General features: G+C 35.9%; 6 protein-coding genes across 8 annotated transcripts; 4 read left to right on the top strand and 2 right to left on the bottom strand.

Moving 5' to 3' along the window:
- The first annotated feature begins 807 nt into the window (after nt 1-807).
- LOC149743612 (protein arginine N-methyltransferase 6-like) lies at nt 808-5,691 on the top strand. The gene is made up of 6 exons (XM_089877307.1): nt 808-1,100; nt 1,756-1,869; nt 2,304-2,464; nt 3,122-3,296; nt 3,676-3,822; nt 4,615-5,691. The coding sequence occupies exons 1-6, from the start codon at nt 876-878 to the stop codon at nt 5,221-5,223; spliced, it is 1,431 nt and encodes a 476-aa protein (XP_089733433.1). The 5' UTR covers nt 808-875; the 3' UTR covers nt 5,224-5,691.
- Nucleotides 5,692-5,871: 180 nt separating this feature from the next.
- On the bottom strand, nt 5,872-9,246 carry LOC149743613 (tafazzin-like). Its single transcript, XM_089877447.1, has 5 exons — nt 8,936-9,246; nt 8,007-8,161; nt 7,342-7,472; nt 6,553-6,674; nt 5,872-6,175 (listed from the first exon to the last, which is right to left on the bottom strand). Exons 1-5 carry the CDS (start codon nt 9,132-9,134, stop codon nt 6,000-6,002), a joined length of 783 nt encoding a protein of 260 aa, XP_089733573.1. The 5' UTR covers nt 9,135-9,246; the 3' UTR covers nt 5,872-5,999.
- Nucleotides 9,247-9,478: 232 nt separating this feature from the next.
- On the top strand, nt 9,479-12,950 carry LOC149743614 (general transcription factor IIF subunit 1-like). Its single transcript, XM_089877239.1, has 4 exons — nt 9,479-9,750; nt 10,145-10,261; nt 10,878-11,874; nt 12,248-12,950. Exons 1-4 carry the CDS (start codon nt 9,652-9,654, stop codon nt 12,643-12,645), a joined length of 1,611 nt encoding a protein of 536 aa, XP_089733365.1. The 5' UTR covers nt 9,479-9,651; the 3' UTR covers nt 12,646-12,950.
- On the top strand, nt 12,941-19,629 carry LOC149743615 (man(5)GlcNAc(2)-PP-dolichol translocation protein RFT1-like). Of its 2 annotated transcripts, none has more exons than XM_089877199.1 (11): nt 12,941-13,069; nt 14,725-14,864; nt 15,178-15,273; nt 15,627-15,918; nt 16,089-16,311; nt 16,652-16,745; nt 17,102-17,189; nt 17,248-17,386; nt 17,639-17,750; nt 18,468-18,614; nt 19,245-19,629. In XM_089877199.1, exons 1-11 carry the CDS (start codon nt 12,992-12,994, stop codon nt 19,522-19,524), a joined length of 1,689 nt encoding a protein of 562 aa, XP_089733325.1. In that variant the 5' UTR covers nt 12,941-12,991; the 3' UTR covers nt 19,525-19,629. The 2 variants fall into 2 exon arrangements, with proteins under 2 accessions (XP_089733325.1, XP_089733334.1); XM_089877208.1 differs by having other exon boundaries at nt 18,468-18,627; nt 19,245-19,510.
- LOC149743616 (tRNA-specific adenosine-34 deaminase regulatory subunit adat3-like) lies at nt 13,076-14,724 on the top strand. Its single transcript, XM_089877388.1, has one exon. The coding sequence runs from the start codon at nt 13,171-13,173 to the stop codon at nt 14,332-14,334; it is 1,164 nt and encodes a 387-aa protein (XP_089733514.1). The 5' UTR covers nt 13,076-13,170; the 3' UTR covers nt 14,335-14,724.
- Nucleotides 19,630-20,317: 688 nt separating the features above from the next.
- Nucleotides 20,318-26,694, bottom strand: LOC149743617 (uncharacterized). Of its 2 annotated transcripts, XM_089877295.1 has the most exons (11): nt 26,567-26,694; nt 26,160-26,342; nt 25,295-25,354; nt 24,859-24,953; nt 24,167-24,271; nt 23,677-23,860; nt 23,015-23,180; nt 22,611-22,775; nt 22,043-22,154; nt 21,440-21,701; nt 20,318-21,073 (listed from the first exon to the last, which is right to left on the bottom strand). In XM_089877295.1, the coding sequence occupies exons 2-11, from the start codon at nt 26,206-26,208 to the stop codon at nt 20,808-20,810; spliced, it is 1,464 nt and encodes a 487-aa protein (XP_089733421.1). In that variant the 5' UTR covers nt 26,209-26,342; nt 26,567-26,694; the 3' UTR covers nt 20,318-20,807. The 2 variants fall into 2 exon arrangements, with proteins under 2 accessions (XP_089733421.1, XP_089733413.1); XM_089877287.1 differs by lacking the exon at nt 26,567-26,694 and having other exon boundaries at nt 26,160-26,496.
- Nucleotides 26,695-26,747: the final 53 nt, after the last annotated feature.

A 26,747-nucleotide genomic window follows, 5' to 3' on the forward strand; every position in this document is an offset into this window, starting at 1 on the left:
TAGTCAGTAATAGGTTGTCCAAATTGTCTGCCACGTATATATGGAACTTATCCCCGCGTGGCTGGAAAACGACAGTCGTTATAACACGGGTGTTCGGTTTCATACCTGCTTACGTTGAGTGTCTTGCCCAACTATACATACTCATTATGGTAGTAGCATGCCTCTGGGTTAGCGACGGACTCTCAATGTGAATAAATCAATGGAATTTATGCTGTCTCTTTGGCCACGAAAACGAAAAACGGAAAGTTTACAAAAGCGAAAATGTTCAAAATAGTTCAACATTTAGTTAGACTAGAGTACTTATGGGTAAAATAATAGAATACTGTTCAGTTCAGTATTTTATGGTAAAATAGAAAAAAAAGTACGTTTTGGATAAAAGGCATTGAGCCCAAGCTGGTGAATGAACTCTAACACCTAAAAATGCGTACTATATAACCCGCTCACAGTCGTAATAAAATTTGCGCATCACAAAAAAATTTCCACTACTTTTCAACAACATCTGTTCAAGGTACTTTCCCTAAGTTGAACTACGTCACGGCCCTGGGAAAAAATAACCACGTGACCATTACGCCCTTGACTTTTGCTGGTAAAGAATGTCTTTATAAACCTTATGTGATAGTTTGCGTTTAATCCTTTATCGTATATTAAGTTAAGTTCCAGTATACCAGAGAATTAGTATTTCACAAAGTTTTTTATAACACGGCGGTTCAACAACCGTTCGGCGTATTCACAGGCAGACGATTTCTGCAAAATAAACTTTATTCGTATAATTTGGCTCAGATACACCAACGGATATTTTTTTAGTCAAAGCTTTCGCTCTATTTTACCAAACTGTATAAATTTCTAGCTTAGACATGATTAGGATTATTAAGTAAATGCGTTACGGTCGCTTATTTAGTCGTAAGTTTTTATCATCAAGTCTTAGAATGGCTGGAGAATTCAAAGCAAAAAGATCCCGTTTAAGTAACGGCGGGTCCGACAAGTCGTATTTTGAATCGTACGCCGATATTACCGTACACGAAGAAATGCTTGGTGATGACGTACGAACAAACACATACAAAAAAGCAATTTTTAATTGCTACCAATCCCTCAAAGATAAGGTATGCTGTTGATTTGCCTGTAACGTTAAAAACGTGATATACTTTTTGGATATTGACAGGCAAAAGTATTTAATAGCCTACATATATACACACATATATATATATGTATTCCATTTAGCCCGCTTTTAGCCAAAATTTCGGCCAGAAGAGTGAAAATACAAGCATTATATATTGTATAAATTCTGAGTAAATGTAATTTACTTTAACTTCGAATGGACATAAAATGACAGCGGTTAAACACGGGTGTTCTGTTTCAAACACCTCTTAGCAGCTTACAAGTTACCATGTATGAATATAAGCGACAGTTTGTCCTATATGGGCTTACATTTTGTTTTATATGTAGGGATGCACATTACAGAATAATTAGGTATTCTAGGATATCCTAGAATACTTTATTTCGAATCTAGAATTCCGAATCTAGAATTTCGAATCTTTTCATATTTATAGGAAAAAGAAATTTTACCCACATAAGTCAGTTTATTGACTCTTTCATAGCAGCCTTGTTGGGTCATGAGCTGTAAAATGATCAAAAATTGTACTATTGGGTAGTTTTTGCGTCATGAAACCTATAGCAGGCTATGAAAAAACGTTATGAAACGTTTACTCTCGAAAGTCCCACAAACACAAAAATATTTTTTATTTTTTGTATTACCAGGTTGTTCTTGATGTTGGGGCAGGAACTGGAATATTAAGTTGCTTTTGTGCTCAAGCGGGGGCGAAAAAAGTTTATGCAATCGAAGCAAGCAACATCGCCAAGCAAGCTAAGAAGGTGAAATAATTTATGTCTTTTGAGCGCTTATAGTTGTTGTTTGTACAGGTTAAATGCAGATAATGTTGATTGAATGAATGTAACTTATTTAACCTCACATGGCGGGGCAATAACAGTCGTTATAACATGGGTGTTCTGTTTTTGATTTGCGTATATTGTTGTATTGTCTGGAATCGTTTACTTGTATGGATTGCGGGTCTGGAATTATGTGCTAACTGAATGAATGAATGTAACTTTCTTTATCCTCGTGAGCCGGAAAACGACAGTCGTTATCACATGGGTTTAACACCTCGTGCCAGCTTACGAGTCACCATGTATGTTACTTTATGGGTGATTGTTTTTTTTTGTTTTTTTTATGTATGGCTGATAATTTGGACAACCCATTAGTGACCACTGGGTTGGAGCAATATTAGCGAAAACTCATTTCTTTACAGGTTGTTGAGTTGAATGGTTTATCCGATCAAATTGTTGTGATGCAATGTCTGCTTGAAGATGCGTTTCTTCCTGAAAAAGTTGACGTTATCGTCAGTGAATGGATGGGATATTGCTTGCTGTACGAATCCATGCTGTCATCTGTTATTACAGCAAGAGACAGGTAGACGTTTCTTTCTTTAATGTATGTCGCTATGTCCTGTTTTTCGTCTTAAATATTTTTTAATCTTCGCTATCGAAATCGAAGAGACAAATTGAGTTATTGTTATTAATAATATAAAATTTAAACATAATTGTTTGTATCTGTTTCCAAAGATAATATTTAAAAAAAGATTTGCATTTCAACAGTAATGATTTGATTGTTAATAAATTTTATTAAATTATGTCAACTTTTATGTTGGTCTATTCTAATACAACCGAATACGACATTTGTCTACTTCTGGAATATTCCTACTCATTTAACCAAAAGCTCTTAGCAAATATTAATATGAAGAAATTCAAAAAAATTAAAGAGTTTTCATAAAAAAGAATGAATTTTTATTCACAAATTATTGTTAAACAGCATTGAGACTTAATTTATGGTTGAATTTGTAAGTATATATATATATATATTTTATACATTATAGGGGTTTGATTTGTTTGAACAAAAATGTAAAATTGTTTGTTAAAATTTATATTTTATATTTTTATGCATTAGGTTTAAATTTTGGTTGAATTCTTACCGTTTACATGAACAGACGGCACGCCATTTGTCCCCAATGTGTCACCATGCTGATTCATTGTGTTATAATTTGCTTTGTGTATTGTGTCGAATCCACAGGTGGTTGAAACCAGGGGGACTTATGTTGCCTTCAGCTGCTGCGCTGTATTTTGCCCCGATCTGTGACGACGAGATTATGGTGGAAAAAGTAAATTTCTGGAACGACATGGAAGAAGTGTATGGTGTGGATATGTCTTGTATTCTACCATTTGCTAGAAGCTCTATTTCCAAAGATGTAAGCAGGTCATTTTTCTGTGATGAATTATGTGAATCTGGTCCTGATCCAGTGTCTATAAAGTTGGATGATTCTTGTAAAGATATAACATTTAGGATCACGTTCTACAATATACAAATACAATAATATTCATATAGAATATGATTCTGTTTAAACAAAAGAATTATGATGACAACTTTTTTAGTTTATAAGTTGTAACTGTATCAAGATTCATCTTTAGTTAAAATGACTGTATGTTTGAAATTCCATCATGTTTTGTATTTTTGTGCAAAATATTTGTTTAGTCATTATACATACACATTTGGTACCATTTCATCAAGTCAATTCTTCAAAGTACGTTCTTTTTAATTTTCATATAACAGCCTTCTTGCAATTACAGGTAATGGTAAAAACCATATCATGCGAAAACGTTTTATCTCACCCACAACTAGTGGTGCAGTTTGACTTGCTAAAAGTATCGCATGCGGACGTACAACTCGTCCAACACAAATTTAAATTCAACAGCTTTGGCATCGCAGATTTCCAGGTAAGTGGTCAGGTTCCAACAGTAATTAATTATTTATAGAAGGCAATGTCTCGCTGCTGTCTGCCAAAAATTTGCCTCGCGCGGCATATGATGCCTGGATGTCATATGGCAGAATAATTTAATCAAAATTGGGAATGACATATTTGAACTTGAATATAGGCTTCCCAATAGTACAATTTTTGATAATTTTACAGCTCATGACCCAACAAGGCTGCTATGAAAGAGTCAATAAACTGACTTTTGTGGGTAAAATGATTTTTTCCTATAAATATAAAAAGATTCGAAATTCTAGATTCGGAATTCTAGATTCGAAATAAAGTATTCTAGGATATCCTAGAATACCTAATTATTCTGTAATGTGCATCCCTAGCTTGAACATGATAAATATTGACTTCTGAAACTTTGATATAAATTTTATATTTTTAAGTTTACTTTTATAATGCATTTATTATGTTTGCCAGAAATTTGTCCAATTACCATATGGTGCCTGGGCTGTCGTATCTTAAAATTGTTTAATCAAAGTTTATAATAACATATTTAAACTTGAACACGGGATTACGCCATTAGCCAGGATATTTTTTAATTAATGGTTTAAAAAATTGGTATTTACATATTCATAAGTTTAAATTTATTTTTAGTGACAACAGTAATATTACAGAAATAAGTTTCTAATTTTACAATACATTTAATACTTTTAAAGATAAATTAATAACAAAAAAAAAACTATTTCATTCTGTAGCAAAATTATAACACGAATTTAATGTTAAATGAATTTCCCTTTTCAATCTACAGGGATTTGCCTTGTGGTTTGATGTCTTATTCCCAGCCCATGATGTTGCCATGAGTAATGGAAACACCACTGCCACTAATGTAAGCGATTTGTCACAAGAAAATGAAACTGGGCAAAATTCTGATCCAGTTTCCGATGAAATAAATGGTAGAGTTGCTGGAAGTGAGAATGAGATAGAAGAATTGCATGGCTGTGTGGAACAGAACAAACACTCAGAGATAAACGGAGTCATTCCTACTTTGCATGGTTCAAACATTGCCCAAAACACAGAGGATGATACACTTAATCATAAAGATGAACTGTCTAATGATAATATACTTAAACCAAGTGTAGCAAAGGCAGGTCTTGGGTATCCTGTCCTGCTTTCTACATCTCCCTACAAGCCTGAAACTCACTGGAAGCAATCTCTTCTCTATTTGAATAACGAAGTTCAAGTTGTACAGGACTCGCAACTAGAAGGAACGCTTGAGATGCGACCATGCAAGGATAACCATAGGTTTCTCAACATTAAGCTAACATGCAGTGTAGATGGGGGTGGTGAGGTAAACAAGTCTTATTTCATGGGGTATGAACTTCCCAAGAACAAAGATGAGGAAATTAAAACCTGTTAGGTTTTACGTAAAAACGGGCTGTAATAATTATATTGATTAAAAAATTAAACAATAATTATTAATTAAAAAATAAAAAAAATTTTAATCAAAAATAAAATAAATATTTTATGATTTGATGCAAAAATCTTGTGTACTTTAAAAGTACAAATCATTTTAAGAAATTTTTATGCCTAGCATATCTAAGGTCGAGCCCTCATTTTATATCATTGCAAATAACAATATTGTGATGTATGCATGAACATGTGCCTAAACTGCATGTATTGTATAGGAAACTTAGGTAAATTGGTTTTATAAGTTTTTAAAGTAGGAAATATTTGTATATGTCACCCAATGTCTGTGTTTACACATTTCACTGTTGCGTGGGGGTTCTGTTCTAAGAAATGTCATCTTTATTTGTTTTTGTACTGCCATTATTTTATGTTACACCACTGCTGCATTTTTTTGTGTATAAAATTTGTATTGAATTGATCATGAGAGTTTTCTGAGGGTTGGGGTAACGGCCAAATCTGACCCAGGACCCCACCCATAATAGACAAAGTTTAAAATTAGTACTTTGGGGTAACCAAATCCACCAAGTGTATGAAGTGTAGCTTTGGCCTAAGTTCCATGTAGTAACCTAAAGTACAGTAATTTTAAAATTTCCATAGATTTTTCAATTAACAGATTTAAATTAATAATACAGTTTTGTCCAAAAACGCGTAAGCAACCAAATAAAATATTTAAAACACTGACATTCATAAACATATTGCATAGCAAGTTTGTGGTGTTATTTAATTCTATGATGTCATCTCATGCAGTTGAGTTGCAGGTAGTCTCAATTTCTCTATTTCTTCTTGAAGAAAAGTGGTAAGTACTCTTCGAATCTCAGTTGCGTTCATGCCTTTCTCTCTACACCAGTTTAAATGCTGTTCCACGTTTAAAGGATCACCAATTAGAACTGTCACTTTCTTGCCTGCGTTAATGCAAATTGAAATAGTAAACTAATTTAAGGTTAAAAAAAACATGTTATACATAAAACTAGTCTTGAATCAAGGAATGTAACTTATTTTATTCTCGCATGACAGTCTTATAAGTTAACACAGGTGTCCTGTTTCACACCTCGTGCCCGCTTACCAGTTACCACATATGTAACAATTTTTATCTTTGCGTGGCAGTACAAAGGCAGTTGTTATACCACGGGTGTTCTGTTTCATACACTTCACGCATGTTACCGAATACCAATTAACTGTCTGTAAATACAGGGCCATGCATACCATTTTATTATTATTCACATACAAGGGATTAAAATTTTATTCAATATAAATTATGCAGAAGGAGGCATTGACTTACGTATATTTGGAACGTAAGGTTTCTCGTTGGGTAACACAGTGTCAGAACCTACATGATAGAATGGTAGCACGGTTGGAACGCGATGACAATCATTGATCAACCTTCCTACTCCCCATTTGAATCTAATTGAACATCACAAAGCTTGGTAATATGAATATTTAGTCGATGAATGTAGCCTAACTTATTTATCTTTTGGTGGGCAATGATCGCCGTTTTAATACAGGTGTTCTGTTTCACACAACTCGTGCTCGCTTACAAGTTGCCATGTATGTAACTTACTTATCCTTGCATGACGGGGCAATGACAGTTGTTACAACATGGGTGTTATCTGTTATGTTTCATAAACCTTGTGCCCACTTACAAGTTACCATGTATGTAACTTATTTATCCTCTCATGTAGGGGCAGGGCAATGACAGTCATTATAACACGGGTGTTATGTTTCATACACCTCGTGCTCGCTTACAAGTTACCTCGTATGTAACTTGCTTTATCCTCGCGTGGCGGGGCAATGACAGTTGTTACAACATGGGTGTTATGTTTCATACACCTTATGGCAGCTTACGAGTAACTATGTATGTAACTTAGTGGGTGCCTGTTTGTTTGCCTGACAGTTTAGATAACTCATAAAGGACAAAGGGTTGGAGCAATTATTAATAAGTGTCTTGTTAAAGGACCAATAAGCCAACAATGGTAGCAGCATCAGGTTTCAATACATGTATTAATGTATTGCTCTACATAACCATTGTGCGCGAGACAAAATGTTGCGAAAGTTTTATAAATGTTAAAACCTTATCCATGATTTGTCCATGTTGACCCGACCTTCTGGAAAAATATGAATCCACTCGTTGTTGTTCAGTCGATCGATCGCAAAGTCCATTCCACGTTGAAATACGCCCTCACCTCGGCCTAGTGGTATTATCTGTAATTAGAGTAGTGGTCATTATGGTGTTGCTATACAATTATTAAGATATTGGTTTGTGGCACTAGTGAATAAACCTCCCGTACGTTACACATTAATCTGGTGAAAAGTGTTAGAGGTTATATGTGTTGGAGGTGGGTGTTAGGAGTTACAGTGGTTATATGGGTTAGTAGTTATAGCAAATAACATATGAAAGGGTAATTGTGAAAGAGATCTTCTGGCAATTGTTTGTTTGTGGACAAGCATTTCATTTGGCATTCGGTTAGATATTGTAGGGTGAGGAAAATGGGACACTTTTTCGTTCTATATTCTATTCCCATTTGGTAGTAGTAATTTGTAGTAAACAAAGAACATTCAAAGAATTATAAAACCGCATTCTCACGACTCCCATATAGACCGTTGTTAATATTTTAAAACATGATCAGAATATTTGGATATTATGTGCTAAAGGTGTCCTGTCTTACCTCACCCGACTATACCATTAGATTTTCCTGCTAAGTGTCTTGTCATCTAACTCATTATGGAAATACAAACCTTTCCCATGCCAAAGAAATAGTTGTGCCAAGTCTTAGTGAAACAGATGTCTTTTGCACCAAGTGTCCATCGGAAACTATTTGTTTTAAAAGCTGCAGACCAAGGTAAAGCAGCGCATAGTAATGCATCATCCACGCAACAATGATGGTTTGATACTGTTGAGTAAAGTTGAATGCATGAATGTCACTTATAGTGTTAATCTGTTATATATTTATCATCATCTTTCAGGAAGAACACACCTGGTTCCTGCTATTATACACATATTATAATAATAACTTTATTTGTCTCTTTGATTACGATAGCAAAGATTTAGAACAAACGACATGATACAGCGACAAAACAACAGTTTTTAAAACACGCTTACAGTTAAAAACATTTACATTTAATTGAAAGAAAATAAGCGTGGTCGCTACATATGCAATGTATTTTAACCAGACTGCAGAGTATGGCAGGTGCACGCGCGATTTTTTACAGACTTTCAGTTATGCACGCCACAATTTGTCCTACGCACGCCAATTAATTAAACAAAGAAAAAAATACGTATTAAATTAAGTAAGATTTCCTAACGTGGCTTGAAAATGTACATGCTTTGCACGCAGATTTTTAATGATAGCACGCGCGAACGCGAAAAATAACCGTCTTGCACGCGCGAGATCTCGTCAGGAACTGCCATACTTTGCAGACTGGTATTTCAATGTGACTTTGTCTTATTTTTTTTCTTTGTCATTGTAGCAATTTACATATTTGTTGTAAAGCTATATATCATCTTAACAAGTTATAGTGTTTCAACTATATGTAAAGTTATAGCACAGGTGTTATATCTCATACACCTCGTGCCCACTTTTATATAATGTACCATATACTTAGTGTACCTTCGTGGGTGATTGTTTATGATTTTTTTCTTTGAAACTTTAGTTATATTTACTAACCTGTTATTAAGCTATTGGTCGCTGGTCGATTGAAAACTGCTTTGTGTAACTTTTCCGCCCCATGTATTTTAAGTGTGTTCATATAAGAAAACCAAAACTTGCTCATGAGTGAAACTGAAGCGACCACGGAAAAGCTGGACCACCGCCACCAAACAGGGACAGGGTGAGCAGGGAATGGCCACTTTAAATCTTTAGGCATTGGTTTCGGTTTTAACTGCAAAACTTTACATTATAACTTCTCCATACTGAAAAAACAACAATATTACAGTCGTATATATATTTTATATAGTAAACGAAAATAATAGCGTAGGGGACTTCCCCTTGAAACTTTAGAAACATAGATGTCCAAACATTTAGCGTTTTGTACACGATATCTTAATAATTCAACAAAGAAAAGCTTAATTATGTATACCTATCATACATATAGGTATAATGTATCAGTTTATCGTTGTACGAGTACACACTATACAGAAAAGGCAAAGCGTATTTATTGCCACGGGTACGCTCACGTCGTCACGTGGTTTTGTCCCCCAAAAAACTTTTTTCTTTTCCGTGGTCAGCTGTATAAAAGCTTTGTAGTTCCTTCGTTCTTGGCTTCATCTTTCTGCTTCGCGTTTATTGTATAGCATAATACGAACTATCTGATTCAAGCACAAAACATAGTAACCAGATAACACAACATTTTTAAGGCGTACAAATCAGCAAAGGTTTAAGTTATGGCCCACGTCGACGAATACATGGTACGGGTTCCAAAACATGTTCCTAAGAAATACAACGTCATGAGGTTTAATGCTAGCGATAAAGTCGATATTCGGGTGCGTATTTAACATTATGCTAATACATTACACCTCTTTACTGAACTTAAAACTACTAATAATAACAGCCAGTTATATTTATAAGTTTAGGGGCCCTGCTTCTATCTTTCAATTAAATGTATATATGTTTGTAACCTTCGTGTATTTGTCATTTTATACCTAATTTTTTCTGTTTATTGTTTTGTTTAATTTGATCTTCGCTACTGAATTTAAAAAGATAAATAAAATTTTTGGTAAGTCAAATTTAAACCTGACAAATATGCCAAACTTTTTAAAACACAGGGTAGGCAGTGTGTGTGTGCCTACCCTGCCACCCTAGGTTGGTGCCTACGTTTACTCTTGTACACAAATATATTTACTAAATTTCAATCTGTAATATATTCACATTATTTAGAAATGGGCTGAAGCAACATTGGTTCGTGATATGCGGGGAAAGAAGACGTACGAAGAAGAAGAAGTTTATCCGGAGTTTGGGGCTGGGAGTGAATATGGAAGGAAACAGAGAGAAGAGGTATTTATAGGATAGCCTACTTGGCACAAATTTATATTACTTGATAATATTTTTGTTTATATTACTTGAGGATTTAGGTCAAATCCAGACTGCAGAGTATGGCAGGTGCACGCGCGATTTTTTTACAGACTTTTGGTGATGCACGCCACAATTTGTCCCACGCACGCCAATTAATTAAACGAAGAAAGAAATACGTATTAAATTAAGTAAAATTTCCTAACGTGGCTTGAAAATGTACGTGCTTTGCACGCAGACCCAGCTTATTTTTAAAGTTTCTATTCTATATGGGTGAGATCCTTAAGGCCTGAAGATTTAGGCCAGGTTTGGCCCATTACTCCAGAAGAGGTATAGGCCACCTTCAAGTTTCTTGCCCTTTTCTTTAATGTTTTTGCTCCCATGTATGTTGTGTTACATTCCCTGATGAAGTCTTGCTAGATGGCGGATGAAACATCGGAAATACACTACGATTTTTATACCAAATATAAAATTGTTTTATATTTACATTGTTTTAAATGAATATATATATCTATGGATGTTTGTTCATGTTTTGATATACAAGAATAAATATATTTGAAAGTATCTAAACGTTTAACATGAATATTATATTTCTTTTTAGGCAAGGAAATTAAAATATGGAATGAAAAGAAAGAAATTTGTCGTCGAAAACCAACCCTGGAATCTTTCAGCAGTTACACCAGAGGTGGACAAAAATGATAAGAAAAAGTTCAATAAATCAGGGGATATTAAACCAAAGCTCGTTACCAAGGATTACACTGGAAAGAAAGAAGGGGGGATTGGGGAGGGGTCGATGTACTTTGTGTTCACACAGAGACCGGATTTTACTTTTGAAGCGTACCCAGTTGAAGATTGGCATAATTTTAATCGCAAGATCCAACATCGAACGTTGACTGATGAAGAAGCTGAAGCAGCTTGGGATAAAAGGGATAAAATCGTGAATCATTTAAACTACATGGCAAGAAAGAGACTTCATATAAATGATGAGGAGGCCGGAGTTAATGAGGATGAGACAGGAAAGGGGAACATTAAGATCCTTAAGAAGATTAAAAAGGAAGAAAATGATCTTGTAATTCACGATGATGAGGATCTGGATATGTATATGAGTGGGAGCAGTAGTGACAGCGATGGTGGAAGTGATAGCGGGAAAAAGAAGAAGAAGAGTAAAACTGTTAAGAAGAAAAAAGAAGATTCTGAGAATGAGCAGGAGGAAGCGTTGGAAGATTCAGATGATGGAGAGCACGAAGGGACGGAGGTTGCGTATGCAAGTGATGTTAGTAGTGATCAAGATGAAGAGGAGAATGACTCCCGTGTTGCTCCTCACGGAGTTGATGAGTTGGAAGAATCCTCAAGCAGTGACGAGGAAGAAGCGGCGAAGAATGAGAAGGAAAACGATAAAAGTGCGGGAACAACAAAGCAGCCAAAGGGGAGCGATAACAGTGGTTCGTCGGAAGATTCAGCGAGTGATATTGACGAGGAAGAATCCCTCTCAAAGAGTGCGCTGTTCATGCAAAGAAGGAAAACACCTCCTAAAGATAAAGGGAGTAAAGGAAGCAAAAGTAACAGCAGGTCTTCTACTCCAACTGCAGAACTTACAGGTAAAGGTTTGATGGTTATTATTAGTGATTGTGTTTGGTGATACATTGGGGGTCTGAACAAATTGGGGTTTTGTATAGTTAACTTATAGTTTATTGTTTTAACATAATTTACTGTTGTGTTAGCACCTTTGGGTAATGAGCTAACTGTGGCCTTAATCTCAGTCACATGACATGCGACACTGCACAACATCCACAGTCAAAGAACAAAATATGCTTGGCACCTGTAATTAGGAAACTGTATTAAGAAAACACAATTACAATGGTGTCTGGCAATACTGCTGTTGTTTAAGCTTACATTTTGTATGGTTTTATGGCCCCAGAAGGAGAAACATCTTACTGATTTTCAACAATAAATATAAACATATTTATTCAGGTGCTCATAGCTCAAAATCTGATTTGCAAAATGTGAAAAGGAAGTTAGAGACTGGTCGTCAATCTCCTCTCGCGTCTTCCATGCTTGGTAAGCGAGGTGCTTCTACTAGCAAGCAGGAGGGGGTGTCGGTGAAACGACAGAAAACCTCACAAGCCAGTTCTGGCAAGACAACACCAAGCAAAGATGCCTCACCACATGGTATAACTGAGGAGACAGTGAAGAAGTATCTCACCCATAAACCAATCACCACCAAGGACTTACTTAAAAAGTTTAAGAAGAAGAATGTCGGGTTAAGTAGCGAACAGATTGTCGAGAAAGTAGCAATGATTTTACGGAAGTTAAACCCACAGAAAATACAAACCAATGGAAAAATGCATTTATTCTTACGTGAAACTTAAACTAATTATGAACCTCTGTAATTACTTTTGCTATGTTTTATTTGTAGGCTCATTGAATTTATCCTGATTTTAATTAGACAAGATATTTAGGATAAAGTACATTTAGAAACTGCCCTAAACTACTCTGTACTGCCTACATTTTGTATTTAAACATCTTACAAAATATATCCATGTTCACAATTTCTTTTTTGAGAAATAATGACTTTAAATTTATAGACCAAAGATTCAAAAATTTTAATGCGAATACTAATAATGTCTTTGTGGTAACTGTAATCTAATATTCCGCATTTTTTCTTTATTTCTAGTTCAACAGGTTGTGTTTAATATTTTAGTAAATACTGAAAAAATGTCAAAATCAAACAAGGATATAAACACTGTTTTGGCAAGTGCGTCAAAACTGGCATCTTACAACATGTTATTACAGGTAAAGGGTTTATCACTGTATAGTTATATAGAAACTAAAATATAGTTAAACTTGTTCACAAGTCTTTGATTTTGTTTAAGTATTTTTCTAAAAATCTGGAAATGAAAAATGGGGACCAGCCTTCTGTCAAACGAAGAAAATATGAAGAAGTTATCGCTTCGTCGTGTAATTTGATGGAAAAAGTTGATTCTCAATCTAACTCTGATGATACAAAGACTGTCTTGCCCAAGCAAAGAAGTTGGAATCTTACAGCTGTTTTAGGGGACGAGTACAAGCCTTGTGTTGGTGCTTTAAAACTTGTTGATTCAGTAGCGTGTGTTTTAGTTGATAAGAAGCATGCCTCAGCTGTGTTAAAGTTCCTCCATGAAAATTACCCATTTACTGGTTTGCAGCATGTTAAAAGAATGCGGAAAGTTAAAACGCAAAGTGGATGCTACTTGCAGGTTTTAGTGTTCGTTTCTGCTCGACACGCTCATGAGGTTGAGCTTGTTAAGTCTTGTACACATGATAATAAGAGCCCACTGCTTGACCTTGATGCTTTTAAGATGGTGAAAAGTTATTTATCGAAAGTTGAAATTGTTCAAGTCCCGTCTGCTGTACCTTTGACGAGGGAGCAGTTTAATTTAGGAAAACAGTATTGGCCGATTTCGTTCCATGAAAATAAATCAATTACTCAGTTGGTTGACTGTTCGTTATTCACAGAAGCTGATTATCGAGTTATTGAATGTCATATGGAAACTGCAATACAGACTGCTAAGTCAGCAAACAACTTGCAACCTGCAGAGAACGTTGGGGTTGTTGTAGTGGATTCAAAGACAAACACAGTAATTGCAACCACGTTTGACTTGAGAAACATACCGTGTGAAATTACGACGGGTGTAAATGTTGCTCATCCTTTGAACCATGCGGTTATGGTTGCGATAGACTTGGTGGCTCACACGCAAGGTGGAGGGTGTTATACTTATAGCAATCTTTTAAAGGAAAAACCTGGAGAGGGCTTGTATTTTGAGTTATTTTCATCAAAAAACACTGAAAAGGACAAGCCAAGTTATATTTGCACTGATTTAACTTTGTATGTTACGAGAGAGCCGTGTGTTATGTGTTGTATGGCGCTGCTTCATTCTCGTATAAAGCGAGTGTTTTATGGAGTTGAATGCCAGGGAGGGGGTTTTGGTAGCGCTTACAAGTTAAACGCTATGAAAGAATTAAACCATAGGTTTGAAGTATTTAAAGGGGTTTTAAAGAACGAATGTGCAAAGTTGTAACTTGTAGCACAGGCACCAATCTTTTTAAAACACAGGGGTGGCAGGGGTAGGTAGGCACACAGTTATATAAAACCAATTTAACTTATTGGTTGTAAACTTGTAATGTTTACCAGTTAATGCAGTGTAGAACATTTCAGGGTTGGCCTGTCTACCCTGCCTCCCTAGGTTTGGCGCCTATGGCCTACAGTGTATTTACATTCTATTTCATTAAGATTTTTAACGACAATTTATAATGTGAATTTTATTGTTTTGGTTTATTGAAGATTTTAAAAAATTCTAATAATAATGAATAATGATGGTTTATCTTTTTGAATACGGTTGCAAAAATCATGTTATTTAAAAAATCAAAGAGAAGGAAACGATGATATAATTAAACTTTTAATGTTTTAGTTGTCGTTTCGGGTTCTAACATTCATATTGAATGCATTTGTTCTGAGACATGTCACCAAGGAAACACTGGGTGTTGTCAACGTACGGTTACTACTTCTCTACTCCACGATATTGTTTATGTCAAGGGAAGCATTTCGAAGGTAAGTTGTTTAAACTTGTTGAAGGTTTTATGGTAACATTCATGGTAACTCATAAGCGGGCACGAAATGTATGAACACCGTGTTATAACAACTGTCGTTTTCCAGCAACGCAAAGATAAATCGAGTGAGCGAGCACTGAATTAAAAGTATAGGGCTAATATAATTATCCTGTATTTTAACAACTGCCATTTTTGCTGTTGGTTTCCTTCCCTTCTCTTCGTTCTTTCAACAACATGATCTTCAATATTGTTTACGAAAAATAAATAAAAATTATGTCACATATGTTAAAAACTTTCTTCAATATATCATACAGAGCTTGTTTAAGTTCAAGAAATGATGGAGCTGTTGGTGAGAAAGATATTAAAAAGAAAGTTAAATGGAAGCAAACAATAAATCTACTCTGGTGCATGTAAGTAGCAAATATATATACAACATCTTTTTTTTCCTTGGGCCAGGTAAAGCAATTGCTCCAACCCAGTAGTTGCTTATGGCTTGTGTAATTGATCGGCCATACATAAAAAAAACTATAAAGTAAAACTTACAAATGTGGTAACTTGTAAGCGGGCACGAGGTGTATGAAACAATACCCGTGTTATAACGACTGTCGTTGCCCCGCCATACGAGGATAAATAAGTTACATTTATTCATTTATTCATTCATTCTCCTGAGGTTTCAAAGCTCGTCGCTGCTCCAATTGCGGGCAAATGTGTCCTTGGGCAAGACAATTAACAACATAAATAAGTTTCATCCATTTATTCCCAGGGTTCCTGTAGGCATAGTATGGACAATAATCTTGGTATACTGTTGGCGCAACTTGTTTGAAAATCCTGACCCAGCAGAGATACCTCACTACCCATTGGCAGTCGTTATATTTGGGTGTTGCGCATGTGTTGAACTCATAGCTGAACCACTATGGGTGCTCGCACAAGTATTTCTATTTGTTAAGTTAAAAGTTGTGGCTGAGGGACTTGCTATTCTTATCAAGTGTTTGGTTGTGGTGTCTCTGGTTGTTGCTTTTCCACAGTGGGGGCTTGTTTCCTTCTGTATTGCACAGGTGTGTAATGTTTTTTATGGTAAATTTAAATCAAGTATCATACGTGGTAACTTGTAAGCGGGCATGAGGTGTATGAAACAGAACACCTGTGTTATAACGGCTTACGTTTCCATACTGCACAATTATAAATAAATACATAAATGAAACAAGCTCTATAAATTATTGTTTAGGTTTCATTCTCGATCACGTACATCTGTGCATATTATGGATATTTCATCTGGCTCATAAAGTCAAAGAAATCCAAACAATCTGATGATTTTCCTCTTCATAATGTGGATCAGCTGTTTCCGCAGTTCGATTCAAACGAAGGAGAAAACTTAATTGATTCTTCAACTGCAAAGCTTTCATTGAGCTTTTTTAAGCAGTCTGTCATGAAACAAATTTTAACAGAAGGTAATAGTAACTAAAGATTGTTTAAAATAGTCGAACTCAGAATTTTTGGTTGTTATACAAAACAGTTTTCATTTTTTTAAGCGCACGCAAAATTTGGTAAACTACCTTTGCCAAAAAGTCCATACACATTGGAAATACAAAATAGTAAGATTGTGTACAGCAAAAAGCTTTCATTGCTACGCAGGCACAAAGGGATTTTACATTCTTTTGTGTATGTCAAAATTCACATACAGTAAAAGTATAAAACTTATATATATATAGCCTATAGAAAAAACAAAAAAAATTAATTTCAGACAAAAGTGAATATAACTAATGTTACAATGTTTGTTTTCTATTTCAGGTGAAAGATACGTCATGACAATTCTCAATGTGCTTTCTTTTGCTGACCAAGGGGTTTATGATGTCATAAATAACCTTGGATCACTTGTAGCAAGGTATTTCAACTCAAAATATGGGGTTTAATTAGGAAGCACTGGTTTGAGTGAATGTAACTTTATGAGTTACCACGTATGTAACTTATTTATCCTCGCAGGGCAACGAACATCGGTGTTCTGTTTCATACACCCCGTGGCAGCTTATGAGTCACCATGTAATAAATAAATAACTTATTTATCCTCGCATGGGGAAAAATGACCGTCGTTATAACACGGTTGTTCTGTTTCATACACCTCGTGCCAGCTTACAAATTACCAAGTATATTACTTTGTGGGTGATTATATTTTTGGAATTTTTTTTTCGATTTGGATGGCTTAATTGTCCACATGTCATACATATTTCATAAATTTTTCAGGTTCATTTTCCTTCCGATAGAAGAAAGTTTTTATTTATTTTTTGCCAAAACTTTAAAGAGAGGAGCTGAATCTAAACAGCAACCATTGGTAAACAGAGGTGTCTCGTATTCCTTGAAATGTCTAAAAGTTGATTTTTTAAGCACAGGAGGAAATTGTCGCCGTCACAAAAGTTTTTAGTTGTTTGCTTAGGCTAGTAGTGATTGTTGGAGCTGTTATTCTTTCGTTTGGTGTCCCTTATTCTCATTTACTGCTTGATCTGTATGGAGGATCCACCCTCAGCTCAGGTAATTGTTGAAATTGGTGTATAGTAGGGTGGGGGAAGACGGGACACCTTTACCACATAATATCCAAATATTCCGATCATGATTTAAACAATTAACAGCGGTCTATATGGGAGTCGTGAGGATACGGTTTTATAATTCCTTGAATGTTCTTTGTTTACTACCAAATGGGACGAGTAAATAGAATGTAAAGGTGTCCCATCTTTCCCCACCCTACTTCATATTATAATGGATAATGCAATCTGTATAACACAGGACCCGGGCCAATGCTGTTGAACTGGTATTGCCTTTATGTGCTAGCCATTGCGATTAATGGAACAACAGAATGTTTTGTGTTTGCTGTTATGGACCAGAGTGATTTGGAAAGGTGGGCTAAAATATATTCAATTCATGTCATGCTGGTGTTTATGTTGTTTATAAAATAGCAAAAGTTTCCATGTGGGTGAAGTCTTAAAGTGGCTGTACACAGTATCCGGAATTCGTTTGTTTTGTCCGGATTTCGCTGCCGCATGCGGAACTCGGTAATGGGTTTGCATACGACTTCGCAAGCGAATTCGCATGTTGGATACTGTGTACAGCCACCTTAAAGATAATTTTCATTTATTTATTTGAAAACGATTGCGAAGATCATATTAAAGAACCAAGAGAAAGAAATCAACAGCAAACCAAAAACATGAAAAAAAACATGGATGAAGTGTGGAAAAGATTGTCAGTAAAAAGTAGAAACAGTGTAGTATGGCATAGGACTTGAGATATAAGCCAGATTTGGCCCATTACCATCACACCCCGGGTGCTACAACACATTAGTGACAACTGGGCTGGAGCAATGTCCATTTAGTGTCTTGCAAGTACACATATACATGTCAGTTTTAACTTAAGCGTCGAACCTGGTTTGCTTTAGTTACATTCAAGCACTAAACCACAGGGCTGTTGGGTCTACAAATTCGAAGTCCTGGTTTTGAAAGATTGTGATTACTTAGTTATCCAATTAGGTATTTTAAAAGTATTGCTTTTGTAAAGTCAATTGTTTTGTAAAGGTATTGCAATCTCGTTAAAACACATAATTATTTATTTTAATTTACAGGTACAATAAGAAGATGTTATTGTTTTCAATTCTCTTCCTTTCATGTTCGTATTATCTGACTGAAGCAATTGGCTCGATTGGTTTTATCATCGCAAACTGCCTTAATATGTTGGCAAGGATTCTTCATAGTGTGGTTTACATTAATCGGTTTGTGTTAAAGGTTTTATAAATATATCCATATTCTGATGAAATTAAATGGTCCTCCCGTTGCAATTTGGGCAATGTAAATTTCCTATCATTCAGTCGCCCTATTAGATAAAGAATAAATATTACTTGTTTTATTTTCTTGTGGCCGGAAAACCACAGTTGTTATAACAGGAGTCAAACTTCGTGTCAGCTTACGGGTGCATTTTTTGTATGAATTTATTTTATTAATTTATACATGGAAGAACAACTTCCGAAGTTATAAGGTGGCATATTCATACACCTCGCTTATAAGTTAATGCTTATGCAACTTTATCGGTCGTTGTTTTTTTGTATAGCTGACAATTTCAGAATTATTGGTTTGAAGCAAGGATTATTAAGAATTTAATTTTACTTAACAGCAATTGCTTTGGGTCAATGGAACCTTCTGGGTTGTCTGATTTGTCAGCCATACATTATGTTAAAAAACACAAACACGCAAAAAAGTTGCATATGTGGCAACTTGTAAGTGAGCACGAGGTATATGAAATAAAAAACCCATGCTATAATGACTGTCTTTGCCCACCATACAAAGATAAATAAGTTACATTCATTCACATAAAAGTAAAATATAAATATTAAACTTTTTTGCAGATATTATTCAAACTTCCAATCCATTGCTTCACCATTGCTTGGATTAATTCCTGGGATTCATGTTATTTTGACACTTTGTTTAAGCAGCATAATATGTATGATGTCACAATCTTTCTTCTGTTGTAACAAGGGATTACTTTTGCGTGTTTTTCATGTTATTACTGGTGCAGTATGCTGCATATTTACTGCAGTAATGATTTGGTTCACTGAAACAGACATGGTACAATTTTTAAAGGATCAGTTTTTGTCGAAGTATTTTCAAAAGAAGAAAGCAGAATGAAGATTTTTTATTTGGTGGCTATTTATTAAATTCGTGCAATTTTACCTATGCAGCACTTTTTCTTACGCAGTTAAACATATGAAACAAATATACATCGTTTGGTGATTTGCGCATATTGTTGCATTGTCTGGAATCTTTTACTTGTATGGAGTGGGGATCTGGAATTATGTGCTAACTGAATGAATGAATGTAACTTACTTTATCCTCGCGTGGCCGGAAAACGACAGTCGTTATCACATGGGTTTAACACCTCGTGCCAGCTTACGAGTTACCATGTATGTTACTTTATGGGTGATTGTTTTTTTGGATTTTTTCATGCATGGCTGATAATTTGGACAACCCATTAGTGACCACTGGTTTGGAGCAATTGCCGTTAAGTGTCTTGCCCAAGGACACATACGCCCACAATGGTAGCAGCGTCGAGCCTCGAACCTCAACTCTGGATTAAATCCTAGATCTCCTGGCGCGCCTCGCCGCAATAGCACTTAAAATATTTATAAATAAAATCTAGTTTTCTGTTTCATACACCTCATGTCCGCTTTCGATTTACCGCGGGTGCAACTTTGTAGAATGTAGGTGATTGTTTTGATATTTTTAGGTATTGCTGAGAATTTGGACAACCAATTAATGACCACTGGATTGGAGAAATTCCAGTAAGTCTCTTGCAAGGACACATACGCCCATTAGTATCGAACCGTGTATCTTTTGGTTGGGATGCAAGCACCACTAATAAAGCGATGACGCCAAATGTCCGTCAACTATTTCCAAATATTTACTAATAAAAAAACATCGATAAAATATTACATTTATTATCATACAAAAACGCGAAATAAAACGTACAAATACAGAGGAATTTTACTGCGGCGGTTAATATAATCTTGGTTAAACATATTGATCAACTTGCATGCTAAAATGGGTGGATTCCGGGTGTTCGGAAAGTAACTGTGCTAATAATTTCCAGGAGCTGATTGAGGTGTTTAGAAACAAAATAAGAAGGGTCCCAGCCTGTATTGATGCTAACGTGGGTCACTTTCTTTTAATTCTATTTTCTCGTCCCATTTGGTAGTTAACAAGGACATTCAATTAATTATAAAATCGTATCCTCACGACTCCCATAGACTGATGTTAATTGTTTGAAATACGATCAGGATATTTGGATATTATGTGATCAAGGTGTCCCATCTTCCCCCACAGTACTATATGTAAGTTCGCAGTTGCTTTCCGAGCACCCCGTAGTCGTGTAGTGACATGTTTATATACGGACCTCTACTGTGCAGTTTTTGTTATATATCGGTTTCGCCGTAACCTGGTAGCGTGTCTTGCTTGTCCAATCTTTCTTGGCTACCAATATCAAACATCTGAGGACCAAGACTTGGCATCCAACCTTTCCTAGCAGCGATATCGATCTTGCCTAATTTATTGCCTCCCGCTTTTGGGGGAGATTTTTCCGTTTCCAACCAACGAATTGGGGAATTGCCAGCGTCTTGAACGTCCACGTTTGCTGAATCGTGTGAAGTCGAACTGGACGTCGAAGATGGTGCTCGGTGGGCTGTAATTTAAACATAATATAACTTTATTTATAGAAGGGTGGGGGAAGATGGAACAACTTTTCATTCTATTTTCTCGTCCCATTTAATAGTTAACAAAGAACATTCAAAGGAAATATTAAACCGTATCCTCACAACTCCCATAGGCCGTTGTTAATTGTTTCAAACGCGATTAGGATATTTAGATATGATGTGCTAAAAATGTCCCACCTTTCCCCACCCTACTATATGTCTTCGGACACAATATAGCAAAGAGACTAGCAACAAAACGCCAGTCGTTAAACACACGCTGCAGGTAAAAATCAACGTCTGTACTAACTTAAAACTATGCCTAAATAAAATTAACAGATAAAACCGTAAATCTATACCTGTGGAAGTGGCTGGGGTCGCGTTAGTAATTGTATTTTCCTCGTCGCTGCTGTCAGAACTTTCGAAACTGTTGTAGCTGCTGACACTGCTGTTGCTTCTTCTGTAACGTCGGCGGCTTGATTCGTCGTCATAGTAACGGTGACGTCGATGGCGACTGCTGTCGTCACTTCGTCTTCTTTCCCTTCTTCGATGGCGATCCCTGGACGTTGAACGAGAACGCGATCGACGTCTTCTCGTGATGTAAGCGTCCACATTTCTTTCCTTTATAAATGCAGAGTTGGAAATTGCGTTTGATGAATGAAAGAATTAAGTTATTGAACCTTGTGTGGCGGGGCAACAATGGTCGTTACACGGGTGTTCTGTTTCATAAACCTCGTACCTGCTTAAGAATTACCCCCTTATGTATCTTGTTTATTATTTTTAGAGATTTTTTAATGTATGACTGGACAATTTAAACAACCCATTAGTTACCACTAGGTTGGAGTAATTGCCGTTAAGTGTCTTGCCCAAGAATACATACCAACAATGGTATAGCAACATTGAGCTTGGGTGCAGGAGCACCACTGTTCTACGGCACCGATGGATGATTGTAACATAATTACCTCATATCTCGGCATAGCTTCGACTTTAACAGGCTTCACAACAGCTTCGTTGTTCAGATAAGCTTTGTTGGTGTAGAATTGATCTTTACCGTTCACCAAGAACGTATCCGCTCTGTTTTGATAAATAAATGTGATTTATTTTGTTATAACAGTCGGTATATAACGGGTGATGTTCTGTTTCATACAACTCGTGCCAGCCTACAAGTTACCACGTATGTTACTTTGTGGGTGATTGTTTTTGTTAGTGCATGTCAGTTTGGACAATATTTCAGTGACCACTAGGTTGGAGCGTTGACCGTTAAGTGTCTCGCTTAAGTACAAACACGCCCACAATGTAGCAGCATCGAGCTTCGAATCCAGTGTTTTCACGTTAAAGAGTCAAGTTAACTATAAGGGTTCAACAAGTGTGTGAATATAGAATGTAACTTATTTATCCTCGCATGGCGGGGCAACGGAAGTCGTTCTAACACAGGTGTTCTGTTACATACACCTCATGCCCGTTAGGAGTTACCGCGTAATTAACTTTGTGGTTAAGATATATTTTAGCTAATAGTTTTCAAACTCTTACTCTTTTTCCTTCTTTCGTCGCTTTGTAGCATAGCAGCAACACGCCAGTAAGATGGCAGCAATGATGAGAAGAAACGCAAGAACAGCGGCCACAATCACCATCCACAGTTCAACTCGTGTTTGGCATGTGGAGCCAAGAAACCAGACATCGGCTTTGGAAAGGCAACTGAAAAATAGGGGTTTACTTCATTAAAAAAATGTATAAAAAAAAACAAAAAAAGGTTTGTGAGGATATGGTTTTATAATTCTCGTGCTCTTTGTTACTGCCCAGTGGGACGAGAAAATAGAATGTAAAGGTGTCCTATCTTCCCCCACCCTTCTATATAACAGTATGCGCAACCGAAAAGTTAAAACATAAAAAAAAAACAGTAGACCAACAAAGAAAGTGCTTTACTTCCAACTTACGTGCAAGTTGGGGCTACGGAAACGCTCGCCTGCTCACAAGTTCCGTTGTTCTGGCAATATCCCATCTTGCAACCAGAGACACAAATAACAGTTACACCAGCAAGCGTTTCATTACAAACTGTATTCGCTGTACAATTCGTTCCAGCAGCATTGCAAATACTAGAACCTGAAAAGCAGCTGGATTATAAATAGCCCATATCAGGATACGTTTGCAATCGCCTTTAGAAAAAACAAGAGTATTAGTAAATGTCAGTTAGGTTTACAGTGGTACAAAACGTCTTTATTTTCGCGTGACGGGGCAACGACAACCGTTTTAATGCGGGTGAGGGGACCACTGGGTTGAAAAAATTGCCGTTAGGGGTCTTGCCCAAGAACACATGTATGCCCACAATGGTAGCAGCGTGGAGTCTGAGCGTTTAGAGTATTGTGTGTCAGAACGTAGGGTTCTTCTGTATAGGGTGAGGGGAGATGGATATCTTGATCGTGTTTTAACAAATTAACAACAGTCTATGGGAGCCGTAAGGATACGTTTTTAAAATTCTTTGAATGTTCTTTGTTTACTATTAAATGGGACGAGAAAATAGAGTCAAAAGGTGTTCCATATTCCCCCACCTTACTGTATATTGTTGCTGTATTGAAATGATAAACGAACAATCCCTTACCGGTGAATGTAAACACACTAGGATTTATATCAAAGACGTAGAAGTTATTCAAAGAGCTCCCAGGTACATTAGTAATCCCGTTTATCACAGCTTGGTAGGTTCCTATCTCAGTCGTAACGTCTTGGTCCGTAACAACAGGAGGACTTTGTAAAACGGAAAACGAGTAAGCGACGTTGTATGTTACCTGTAAATTAAAGTAAGACATATTTTAATATTTTTCAAAAACAAACCTTCTGGTATAAGGAACATTTTTGTAGATTTTATTTAAAACAACAACAATAAATAAGTAATTTAAATCGAGAAATCGTTTATATTGTCGACATATTTTGTTAAAGAAATATTTCTTTTGCTTTATTTAAATAAATGTCATATTTTCTATACCAAGTGAAATTATATTTTTTGATATCATTTTCACATGCTTTACTTTTAAGTTAATTTACAAAACAGCGTTAAAAATAACAGGCTCATACCAAGAGATATAATAACTTACGTCAAACGTTGGCAACCCAGCAGTGCTTGATGGACCTGCTACCCCTACTATGTTCCTCACCACAGCGAACGCCCCTCCCAGTGTAGTGGAGTAAAACGCGGTTGCCTGAAATAAGCAAAGTCAATGCACGGTAGGGTAGGGAATTTTGGGAGAGCACATAACCTCCCGTATTTTAACATCGATTTTTTTAATAGTTCAATCGACTTTGCCGCGCGCTTTAACACTTGTAAGAATACTGACGAATAACTCTGTAAAAATAGTTTATCATCAATGAAAGCCAAAAAAATAAAATTAAAAAAATTGACCAACGTTACCCTAACTATAGTAGAGTGGGGGAAGATGGGACATCTTTAATACATAATATCCAAATATCCTGATCGTGTTTTAAAGAAATAACAACGGTCTGTGGAAGTCGTGAGGATACGGTTTTATAATTCATTGAATGTTCTTTGTTTACTACCAAATGGAAAGAGAAAACTAAACAAAAAGGTGTCCCAACTTACCCTACCCTACTATATATATTTGTGCTTGTGTATGTTTTTACTTCTGTGTCAATTGTTTTTGCAAGGATACGGTTATATGTTTATATAAACGTTCTTTGTTTACTACCAAATGGGACGAGGAATGATAACGAAAACATATCCCATCTTACCCCACCCTAGTATATATTACAGCTGTATGTTTTTACGTACCGCTGTTTGAAATGCTGCAGGTGAAAACGCAGTAATTGTAGTGGTTGTTGCGATGAGGCGAACCTTGGTCGCGTAAGTTTTCTGTGTGGTTGACGCTGTAATGACAATCGTGGTTTAACATATATGTGTATAGTACTGTGGAGTAAGATTGAAACTGTTAGCATATAATGTCCCATTTTTTACAATTATATTTTAAACAATTAACAACGTTAACAACGTTTTATTTATTAACAAGGTTATTTTTAGTCCTAAGGATACGGTTATGTAATTATGTAAATAATCTTTGTGTACTATTAAATGGGACAATAAATAAAATAAAACACCCCTGCCCTAATCTAATTCATTAAAATCAAAGTGACAAACTTAATTACACACCTCCAGGCCATCTCACCCAAACCTACTATATATTGGCATACGTATTATGTTATTAACTTACCCACTCCAGCGACGCTATCGTTCACGTTAACCAACGGAAATGTATTTGTATTTTGGCAACCTGGAATATAATTATGATGTTATAACATTTGATGTTGGAACTGTTTGGAATATTCCTCTGTTACATTGTCGCACACAGTGGCGCAGCCAGGGGGGTTTACGGGGTCGCGAATCCCCCCCCCCCATTTTAAACCAAAAAAAAATAAAAAAATAAATTAAAAAAAAACAAACTTAAAAAAAACAAACGTTCTTGTGCAACATACAAACAAATAATTATGTATATAGTACTGTGGGGGAAGATGGGACACATTTAGCACATAATATCCAAATATCCTGATCGTGTTTCAAACAATTATCAACAGTCTATGGAAGTCGTAAGGATACAGTTTTAAAATTCATTGAATGTTCTTTGTTTGCTACTAAATTAAACGAAAAAATAGAATAAAACGGTGTCCCATCTTCCCTTACCCTACTACACGATTTTTTAAAATATTAAATGGAAACACATCTTAAAATGATGACATTTTATGAGAAAATAGCTTATTCATAAACAATAAACATATAGGCCAAGTGTGGTCGCCAATGCAGTGTAATTTTACAATGCCAAATACAACCTATCGTACTGTGGGGTTAGATGGGATACCATTAGCGCATATATCTCATGTTTCCTAATCGTGTTTTCAATAATTAACAACGGTATTTAGAGTTGTAAGAATACCGTTATACAATTATGTAAACATTTCCTAATTACTAATAAATGGGACGATAAAAAAAAATGAAAACAGGAACCATTTTACCCCAACCTAACAAGGCTCATATAGGCTAATAAACTCTAAAACATAAATACAAACGTATAGTTTACTTACGAGCTATTTCAACGCTGCATAGAATCAATACGACAGATTGCCAACCCATTTTCGATTCGTTGATATCATTAGTAGATGTAATACTAACGGTGTCTCTTCTTGTGTTGATAATAACGGCTTGTTTTTATCGATCCGAATATTTGAAACGCTCTTGAGTGATAGCAACTTAACAGAGCTGTAAAGCTGTTGCGCAAACCGATTAATATTTGATGGAAATCGAGTATACAGTGGTATTCTGAAAACAGACTCGTGAAATACGAATTGTCAACGAACTGGTTTCGTAATATTTTGACACCAAACTGTTAGTTGCTGGAAATAGATTTAACTGTCTAGCGTCTAAGCTTAACAGACATTGTATAGACTCTTATCTCCTTCCATAAGAAGTATAACAACGTTGGAAATATTACTTGTGTACTTGAACTGACAAGTGCTTTAGTCCACAGACCAACATTCTACGTCAATGTCACGGTATGGGATCTCCATACATCACGAGTAATTGAACAAAACCCTTTTCGCCTCACTGGTTTCCATCCACCTACGTATCTAGGTATGTAGAGAACCACAGACCGACCCACCTAAATATATGCA

Source organism: Ciona robusta, chromosome 1 (assembly GCF_009617815.1).
Source record: "Ciona robusta chromosome 1, ASM961781v2".
NCBI lineage: Eukaryota > Metazoa > Chordata > Ascidiacea > Phlebobranchia > Cionidae > Ciona > Ciona robusta.